The following is a 10,528-nucleotide window of genomic DNA, read 5'->3' as shown; positions in this document are numbered from 1 at the left end:
ACCATAGTTCTTTTGTGGTAAGAAGATTGTTTGTCTTTGGGTTTTAGATTGTTATTGGAAGTTGATATCTGCAGTCAAAATTTTAATATGATTTATTTAGATTGATTCAAATGAAATATATATATTACATTATAACAAAAATTCATGATAAAATACAAACCTACTGCCAAACCACAATGTTCATAAACTCACATTTCGCCTGTTATTTTTCGTATGAATTGAAAGAATTGTTGATAATGATAAATTATCATTTACAAATATGATTTTACAGAAAGAAATGTTCAATCCGAAATATGGGTGATATGGAAAATTTCCGAGATCGTAAAGTAATTATTTTTTTTTACCAAAATCACAAATATTTCATTTCTATGGACCCTAAGAAATTTTGGTATGCGATTGAAATTTGTGAGAAAATGCTATTCCAGCTCATTGTGGATGAAGACTATCGAGATATATAAAACTTCAGAAAGTTGTAAAACCTCAGAAAGTTATAAAACCTCAGAAAGTAATAAAACCACAGAAAGTTATAAATCCACAGAAAGGTATAAAACCTAAGAAAGTTATAAAACCTAAGAAAGTTATAAAACCTCAGAAAGTTATAAAACCTAAGAAAGTTATAAAACCACAGAAAGTTATAAATCCACAGAAAGGTATAAAACCTAAGAAAGTTATAAAACCTAAGAAAGTTATAAAACCTCAGAAAGTAATAAAACCACAGAAAGTTATAAATCCACAGAAAGGTATAAAACCTAAGAAAGTTATAAAACCTAAGATAGTTATAAAACCTCAGAAAGTTATAAAACCTAAGAAAGGTATAAAACCTCAACTAGCCTCATGGTGTTTGATATCTTTAAAAAAATTACTTGAGATTTATATTGCTATATTACATGTATGCCATTAAGTTCTAGAACATCTGCAATAATTGCTTAATAACCTCATAAAGTTCTAAAACCTCATAGTGCTATAAAACCTCATAAATGTCTAAAATACCTTATTATAACATGCAAAAGTCTTTAAGTGACACTTAGAAGTAGTTAAAACATTAAATGAATAAAAACACTATTATGAATTCCTGTATGTGAATTGAAACGTAGCAAACATTAAAGAAAAGAGTTGTATATCCATTATCGTGTTTTTAAAAATATAAAAGGGAAATAAGCGCCATTTTTACAATAACAAAATAACAAAATCTTTTGTACACAGATATATTAGTTTTTTCGTAAAGATTTGAAAGCCATTCTTTGATTGCTAATGATGTTAAAAGAGGGAATAATCATTGTTTGGTTAGAACTATTAAAAGATGGCTCGATTTTCAAAATTTCTTTAACGCCCAGTTTTGATCATTCAGACTAAGAGAATGATGTTCACAATTATCACAGATAGAATAAACAAATAAATTCGGAAAAACCTCATAGTTTTCCAGGATTTGTTCCATAACCTCCGAAGGTTTTAAAACTATATGTAAATGATCCCTGACGGGTGATGATATTTTTGGATTGTAATCTCTCGCGGTATTTCTTTCTGAAAGTTAACCAGGGTTCGCCGTCATACTCTTCCTCGATGGTAGATTCCAGACCTCGATCCAAATGACTTCTGAGACGGTCCACAAAGGAAGACCACTCAGACCTTTCATCTTCGGTGGTTGTCGAACGTAATAGCGGCAATTCTGTCTCAACCAAACGTTCAGCTGAGCCAATTATCGATAATGAATTTTCAACCGGAAGATTCACGATTCGTTCTGACTGTTTGATTACTTCTTGTATAGCTGGTTCGTCAATATTCTGAAGAGCCGTGTATAGTTTCTCTCGCTGAGCATCCTCTTCGTGAGTTAAAGAGCCCTCAAAAAACATTGTGTCCATTCTAGCCAAAAGATGTACCCCTTGACCTCTGATGGAATCGGCAGCAGCGTCTCGTTCACTGAGGATTCGCGGGATATTTTCTTCCATGTAAGGTCCATGCATTCCAGTTTCGCGATCCATCAATCTTAAAACTTGAGCTCCACCAATACCTATTCCATCAGTTCCTGAATAAACAGCATGCTTGATATCATTAAATTTGAACCCAGCCGAGAAGTAAGTGACCAACCCTCTTAAATGAGCAGCATGGACGATGGACAGGGCTTCTTTAAAGTCGAGCTGATGCATGATGCATTTTGACGGGTAGGAGTCGCCTGCTCCATCCCACGTAACCTTGTCAAATCCACCAATACATGTAATTTCTATGGCCCGGAGAGCAATATCTATTCGCTCTGTCAATTCGACCGGGGTTTCCTTTTCATAATCATCTATGACAGTTTGGTTAAGGTTCCAAGCTGCCGACAGAAATTGGGACAGACGGTTTCTGAGAACTTGACATCTTAAAGCTCTCATGTATCGAACAGCTTCTGAAGTTTTCAATCCTTCCATGGCAATCTTACATTCTGCACTGCCCTGACCAAAAGCTGCCGAGGCCGTAGCAGATGTCATATGAACGACTTTCAAGAAATCGTTACCAAAGACTCCAGAATCTTTCATGCGTCTGCCGACATAGAAGGTAATTGGTGCGGCTGAACCGACATGGAGCCGAACGCGTGAAAAATCCTGCAGGGATGGGACACGGTATGTCTCTATTTCTGGTCTAGGAAGATTACCAGGTCTTTCTAAATATTCAACATGTACCATAGCTCCTGTCATCCAGTCGTTAAATCGTGTCGTACCGAGAACGTGACCATCGCCGGGGTCTGTAAGTGCAATGTATGTCTGGGTGTGAGGTCTGAATCCTGGTGATCCTAGAGGTCGTGATTTTGATGTTAATTGTTTACCATTAGCGATGCTGTTATAAGCCAAATGGATAGCAAGGTACTCTGTCGGTGTTGGCTGTCTTCGTTCATCACGTAAAGCTTGTAACATTAGGCTGACTGTATCCAAAAATACCGGAGAAAATTTCTGGTCGTCCCATGTGATGCTCATCTTATTTAGATTATCTTCAACTGTAAAATTGATGTACCCGGTTCCATCCTCAGGAACGGTGCCGATACAGGTTTTGAGCTCCACTTTCCACTCTCTGACGATTTCCCTAGCATGGCGACACACCCTGAATATGGTGTCGAGGATTTGGCGCACGGTTTTGGCTGTAAAAATGTCCTGACCAATGTTTGAAAACAGTTCAATCTTATTCGGGTCTTGTTTAAAAACAACGCGAAGTCGTTTACGAAGTTGATCATGGACAGCCTTGATATCAGTAGCTGTAGTCATGGCTAGTTCGTCCCTGGATTTAAATTCCTGGTTTGTACTGTTTTTGTCAAGCTTGATTCTGATATTGTAGAGGTTTAATATGACGTCTTGAAGTACTGAAAGAGTCACCTGACGAAGTGTACCTACTCCCAAATACATGACGCTGGTGTCCTGAAAATAAAATAGGAGCTATATTAGATCATTTTACCTTAAGAAAGAGGTGATTGTTATGCACCAACTTCCTTACAGATTACTTGGACTTGGGGTGGTTATGCCCAAAATATATTATCCTAGTCGCTAATAGCACAAACAGAAACCGCCATAAACTTTCTATCAGTTCTGACGGCTGAAAGAAATCATACAACTGTAAAAAGTTAGCTCGGATACTAAAACAAAATGTTCATATGAAATCAAATTAATCGTGGAATGATCGAGGTGTGAGTCAGTTGTTCTGGGTCGAGGCAATGAAATGGAGTTTTATGTCCTATTTTGGAAGACGGACATCAATGCATTATGCGATGTGACAAGAAAAATATTTTCAGTTATTAGTTAACTTATGACTCTTTCAAATGCAATGCAATGGAGTTTAATGTCCTGCTTGCTTGTGGTACTAACCCGACAACTCTGTCTCAGTTCCTCAGATGTGATATACGCATACATATTGACTATATTATCACATCCGTATATAACCCAATGACGATATTACACCCGTATAACACCCATGGCGATATCACATCCGCATATCACCCAATGACGATATCACATCCGTACATCACCCATGGCGATATCACACCCGTATATTACCAGGACGATATCACACCTCTATAGCACCCAATGACGATATTACATCCGTATATCACCCAATGACAATATCACATCCGTATACCACCCAATGACGTACTGAGAAGGGTCAGAGTCGTAGGAGACATGTAATGAAAGACAATGCCATGCAGTGTACAATAAGGAAGAAGGTTCAAAGTATTTACCTTTGACATTTTAGAGTAATATAAATAACGTGCTATTCCGATGCCTAACGCCAGAATATTATAATTGATAAAACACCCAGCACTAGTGAGGTCAACACAATTTCTTCTGTCACAATCATTGAAACTGAAAGTAAGAATAAATATAATTAGCCTGATTAAAATGCAATCCAATCGGAAAAGTCAAATCTACACCTACATACATACCTATGCGTTTTTTTCAGATAATGAACAAGATAATCATTTATTACATTATCAAATCGGAAAACTCAAACCTAATTCACACTTTCAAATTCAGATATTAAAATTAATCCATTCAAAAATAGTCACATGTTATTTTTTTACGAAAGGACTTTAAATAGGTTAGTGAATGATAGTCTATTCATCTCGTCTCATTTCTTTAAATTGAGTAATAATAAGGAATGGGTCTATTCATAGAATTGACTATAATTGTAACAATATCTGGATTGTAGAGAGTAGTGCAACAAATAAGAGAACTACGAAACAGGAGAATAAAGAATAGAGCTCTAGAAAAACAAAGAAAAGTTATAGGATAAAAATGTCTATGATAATTGCACAAAGTCCTAAAACTTATTTCGGTTCAGATATACAAAAGTCATTAGGTTCTCTTCTTGGGTTTCCATGGAATATGTAGTAATAGAAAGATTTAACAGAACACTTAAATCCAAACTGTTTAAAAAATTCACAGAACTAAAATCTCAAAAATGGTTAAAGATTTTACCCACTATAGTGTCAGAATACAATAATAAAATTCATTCTTCTATCGATGTTCCTCCAATGGAAGCTAGTCAAAATCCAGAAATCATAAAGTTTTCTTCCACCCTTTATAATTTTGAAAATGAAATAAAGGAGGATATAAACGTTAATGAAAAGTTTAAAGATAGAGATTGCATTCGTATTTTTAAATATAAAAGTAAATTCGAGAAGGGCTATGTTGGTTATGGGCAAACGAAATATTTATCGTAGATAAAGTAAATAGTAAATCACCTCAAACATATGAATTAATCGATCAAGACAAAGAACAAATCATAGGTAGGTTTTATCAAAACGAACTTTTAAAAATGAATACCAAACCTTTAAATATTCTGGAATACAACTTCTTTCATAAGTTTGTTATATTTTAGCAAACAAGCTCCAAGACACAGGGTACCCCTTTTTGCATATGGTTCCCATTCGTGTCTTAAAGATTCCCAATTATCTTCGGTATATTTAGCAATGTCTACATCAATGATCTTTCTCAAATTCATTGGTAGATTAGATGAATTCCCCCATGCCGCCAAACTGGATTTTTCATGTTGAACATGTGAAATTAATACATTCTAAGTAATTTTTATTGCTGGTTGTTATTTCTTTTTGTCTTTTCCATTTTATCTGTAAATCTTCATCAGTGAAAGGGTAAGATAAAGGTAAAAACAGAATACCTCTCTGTGTTAGTAATGGACAATGTGATAGCTTCTTTGTGTTTTTAAGTACGATCCAGTTATAAAAACCACTACCGTTATGAGAAATCAGTGTTAATCTTTTTCTATCATATTGACCTAAATATTGAAACATTTGACCGATACATTTTTACCCACAAATATTTCTACTATATTCATTCGTTGATTATAAAAATTTTCTGGAATAGGATTTAGATCTGGAATTCTCTGTAACTTTTTTCTTAGTTATTTCTAAATTAATTAACGTACAGGAATAAGGAATTGCTTTGTGCGTTTCACTTTCTGTATATGTTTTACAATCCCAAGCGAACAAAGCATCATACTTGAAAACACGTTAAGTTTTAGGTAAGACTTGTTCAACCGTATTATCGTCTCTACACGTTTTTCATACTTGTTCATAATTATCTTCTATTTCTTTAATACCTAAACTTTTATATATGATAAATCTTTGTTCAATACACGATTTACACATTTGATAAAACCGTTCCATCTGTTGGTATGTAACAATTTTTGCCTATATGTTCATTTATCTTTTTAAGTAGTTGAGTTCCTCTACCAACATTTGATATTTTTATTTTTTTTGAAATTGTCTTTATGTAAAACTATTTTTCCTGTAAAATAGCAAATCAGAGCAGTCGGATTTTTCTTCCATATTTCTTGAAATATTATTAAAAGTTTTGGCATTGAAACCAAGAAGTCTCATATCTTGTTTGTATAGTCCATCCTGAAATATCTTTCCATATATTTCAAGTATTTTTAAGCTTATTTATTGATGATATTTCGACATCAAATTTATGTAAAATTTCATTGAATTCTTCTAGTTCTTCAACGATTAGGCTCTTATCTTCTATTGATCTTTCGAAAAAAATAAGGAATTTATCAAGATAAGAATTCAATATTTCTGTTTGTCTATCATGTATTGTTGTCTGCTGCTTCGGGTTCCATTTTTAAATTAAGTGAACTTCTGATACACTAAAAGATGGAAAGGATGAAACATCCTTCATCTCCCCGCCTCCAGGTATAGTTTGTTTATCTTTAATGATAAATATTTCAGGATCACACATAATAACTTCTACAGTTACTAACGATATTTGTTCGTTTGAATCATTAATCTTGTTTAGATGAACTTGGTTTTTGGATATTGATATTAGTAGTGAATGTAAAAGTATATGCGCCACCAATTTTTATTTTATTATCATCTTCAATTATTGATGAATATATTATAAAATCTTTACCTTCTTGACTTTTATGAAGATCAATTGATGTGTAAAAACGGGTTTACCTTTGTAAATTTGGGAAAAATTAGTTTGAACAAAAAATCGTTTGACGTATCCAAAGTCTGATGTTCGTAAAAACGTATATATTCTTTTTGTGGTTCTGGATTTCTAATAATATTCATTGATGGTGGAGTTTCCGTCTCCAATATCATATCAGAATCTCTCAATCCATGAGGAGTATCATCTGGTGGTATGATTAACATTCTAAAGTCATCTATATATTTTCCATTTGTTTCATACAAGTCATTTGTTTCATACAAGTCATCAACCTTATTGTTTTTGTTGTTAATTTCTAATTTTATAGTTTCTTCATATTCTCTACCATTGATAAAGTGAAGAATTTTACGAGCTTTAAATTGCTTAGCTATAGAGGTTTGCGAGAAGAATATTGAATCGATTTTTACCTTCATAGGAAAAATAATTTCAATTAGAGCTTTTCATCAGAAAAAACAATCCTGGAAAATTGTTATCATAGCTAAATATTTCTGCGAAGAGCGCGCCACCTTTTCACAATCTCCAATAATTCGCTGTTTCATATCCAGAGACACATCAGTACGGGCACGCTTCGCAGTTGCATATTTGTGTTCTACAATGAATGAAACGAGTACCCATGCCATTTGGTCTAAAGGCATGATCTTGAAGCGAGGTCATTGGCGGTGATTAATCAGCAGAATTTAGTTGAGCGATCTTTTGTTTTCATGTGGTTTGATCCGGATTATCAATAAAATAAGCGATTATCTAATTGACTATAAGTGATTAAGATGAGTAGATATCGGATTATATTTTCTCATTGTCCGGACCATTGATTAGTATCGTAATTCGGAATACACAGTGTCGGAGTACTCAGAGTTTTTTTTAAATCTAGCCTAAGAAGAAACCAATCGGGACCAGAAAATGATGTCGGATTACGCAGAATGTCGGAATACTCAGATGTCGGATATCACAGTACAATGTAAGTTTATAGGGTCTCCATATTCTACATTAGAAGATATCTTTATTTTTATTCTAAATCCATATTTTATAAATTCATAAATTATTGAATCACTACAAACGTTTTTTTCGTTTATCTTCAATCTTCATCACTCAATTTCCAAATGGAAGATTGAAATAATATGATTTATTTTCTTCCTTGAGATTCTTTTCTAATATGGTTATCTTTTTTTCCTGTTTTAAAACTTCGTTATTAATAGTAGTTATCTGTTGTTGAATAACACTATCATCAATATTTTGTATTAAATACAAATTTTGTTGTTTAATATTTGTTAGTTCTTTGTGTAATTCAGTGTCAAATTTAGTTTGCAGAGCAGTTAATTCCTGTTGAAATGTGTCTTCATTTTAACCTGGAATGTTATCTATTAATTGTTGAACATCTATTTTTTGTTTTGCAATCTTACCATCTAATTGAGATATCAATGAAATTAAATTTTGTAACTGAGCTTTGTTCGCTACATTGACCAATTGCTGTTGAATAAATCTTTTCAAACCTGTTGCCTCTTGCTGTAGTTTAGTATCATTATTAAAAATTTTATTGTTTAGTTGACGTTTGAAGAATCTTTTCACATTACTTATTTTATCTTCTAAATGGTTTTTATCTACTTCAGTTGAGCGTTCTGTTAAATCTCTCTATTACTACAGCTTTTCCCTCGTTATGAGTACTGTAAATTTCAAACCCAAGTGATTTTACGTTTCTGTGATAAAACTCGGTTCCAACGTTGGATTTGGAATATTTCCAAGTTCGTTAATCATTTCTTTGTCTGTTTTGTGTCTAAACTTTATGTCTTTATTTCTGTATAAAATATCATGTTTAAGTGCAGCAGCATCAACTCTATTGACAGGTTCTTCATCTGGTTTGGGTTTATCGTTTTCGTCTAATCGTAGATCTAACCTTGTACCTGGACCAGTGTAGTTATGACCCAGAAGATGTTTTTCTCCAGAATACGTTTCCCATGGAAATCCAGGAAGAGAACCTAATGATTTTTTAATATCTGAACCAAAATAAGTTTTAGGACTTTTTGAAATAATCATAAACATTTTTATCCTATAACTTAAAAACCTTTTCATTGTTTTTCTAAAGTTCGATTTTTTATTCTCCTGTTTCGCAGTTCTCTTATTTGCTGTAATTCATTCAATTCACTGCATCGCTTGTACTAATTCCTGTTGTTTGAAACAAATCTGGCTACTTTTGGAATTAGAGAATATAGTACTGAAAAGAAACCGTCGCCTGAATAATCTGTAGTTTCGAATTTGTGTCGTTTGTGCCCCAAAATTAAACTCATCCTGATTTTCTAAACGAGTTAATTTAATAGCAACGGTACTATTTATACAAACATGATATTGTTACAATAATAGTCAATATTATGAATTAGACCAATCCCTTTTTTATTGCTCAATTCATGGGAATGAATAGACTGTTGTTCATTGAAAAATAACACATGACTATTTTGTATGGATTAAATTTAATAAGTGATTTAATGTAATAAGGATTATATTGTTCAGGATTGCATTTTATATAAATAAACCAATCTTACTGTGGGATTTCATATATATGGTGAAATGTAGATTAGATATATGTTTTTTTTTCATATTATGAAAGGTTATACTACTTAGACCAGAGCTGGAATCTTTCATAGTACTAAGCTGCGTGTCCAAAAAGAGGATGATTTTGATCAAAGTCACTAAACGCCGTACACTCTACAGCCCTTGAGAGTCACACATGGAAAAATGCACATTTTAGTTAGATGTTATTCCATTTAAAAGCATCTTCACTATGTCAATTTTCTTCTATCACAGTAGTTTGTAAATGCGATTGTACACTAGCGAATACAGCCAATCAGTCTGTAAAACGCTTATTGTTTACAGATTTTTGTCGAGGTCTATGATTGGCTGTATTCGCTGGGGTACAATCCAAACAAATCGCTACGGTTCTGTGATACAAGACAAGTTTCTATTGGAGTCAAGGTATAATATGAAGTTTGTAATACCTTGACAATTGTGAAGATGACCTATAAACAGAGTTTAATTTCTCATATACTCTGACCAAAGAGAAATCCATTATAACCTATACTCTGCATATTTTACTATCTTGCTGAACACAATAATTTCAAAAAATTGCTTGAATTGACGAAAAAAATGTAACTTTATAATATAAATCATTTAGAAACGCTCAAAATAAAAGCTAAAAGTGTCAAAATAATATTTCCTATACCTCTAGATACTATAATTCCAAAGTAGCAGCACAGTACTGATAGTACTAATAAATACCAACTATTCAGACTTCAGACTACTTAATGATATACCTTTAGCTGCATAGATGTTTTATATCTTGCAATTTTATTATAATTACAACCCCGACATGAATCGTTCACGTGAATCATAAGGGATCCGGATCATGTTATGCATAAGTACAAGAAATTCCTGGGGAAACATACATTAATAGTATATACCTTTCATATGGAACGCAGTCAAACATAAAAAACGCTCAATTTCCACGTAGTCAACACAGTCTAATTTTAGTTTGTATAATTTTTATTACTATCAATTCTACCTTAAGTTAAAATGGACTGGCATAGATCAATGTAGAAGATATTACAAAGCGA

At 33.0% G+C, this 10,528-nt stretch overlaps 2 protein-coding genes across 2 annotated transcripts; one reads left to right on the top strand and one right to left on the bottom strand.

Moving 5' to 3' along the window:
- Positions 1–435: 435 nt before the first annotated feature.
- On the top strand, positions 436–753 carry LOTGIDRAFT_121644 (hypothetical protein; the record flags this gene model as incomplete). The annotated part of the gene is made up of 2 exons (XM_009059123.1): positions 436–542; positions 687–753. The coding sequence occupies 2 exons, from the start codon at positions 436–438 to the stop codon at positions 751–753; spliced, it is 174 nt and encodes a 57-aa protein (XP_009057371.1).
- Positions 754–1,409: 656 nt separating this feature from the next.
- Positions 1,410–8,963, bottom strand: LOTGIDRAFT_163073 (hypothetical protein; the record flags this gene model as incomplete). Its single annotated transcript, XM_009059122.1, has 3 exons — positions 1,410–3,383; positions 4,199–4,322; positions 8,644–8,963. The coding sequence occupies 3 exons, from the start codon at positions 8,961–8,963 to the stop codon at positions 1,410–1,412; spliced, it is 2,418 nt and encodes an 805-aa protein (XP_009057370.1).
- Between the last annotated feature and the right edge of the window lie 1,565 nt (positions 8,964–10,528).

Source organism: Lottia gigantea (genome assembly GCF_000327385.1).
Source record: "Lottia gigantea unplaced genomic scaffold LOTGIsca_37, whole genome shotgun sequence".
Lineage (NCBI taxonomy): Eukaryota > Metazoa > Mollusca > Gastropoda > Lottiidae > Lottia > Lottia gigantea.
This window is presented reverse-complemented; position numbering and strand designations above follow the sequence as displayed.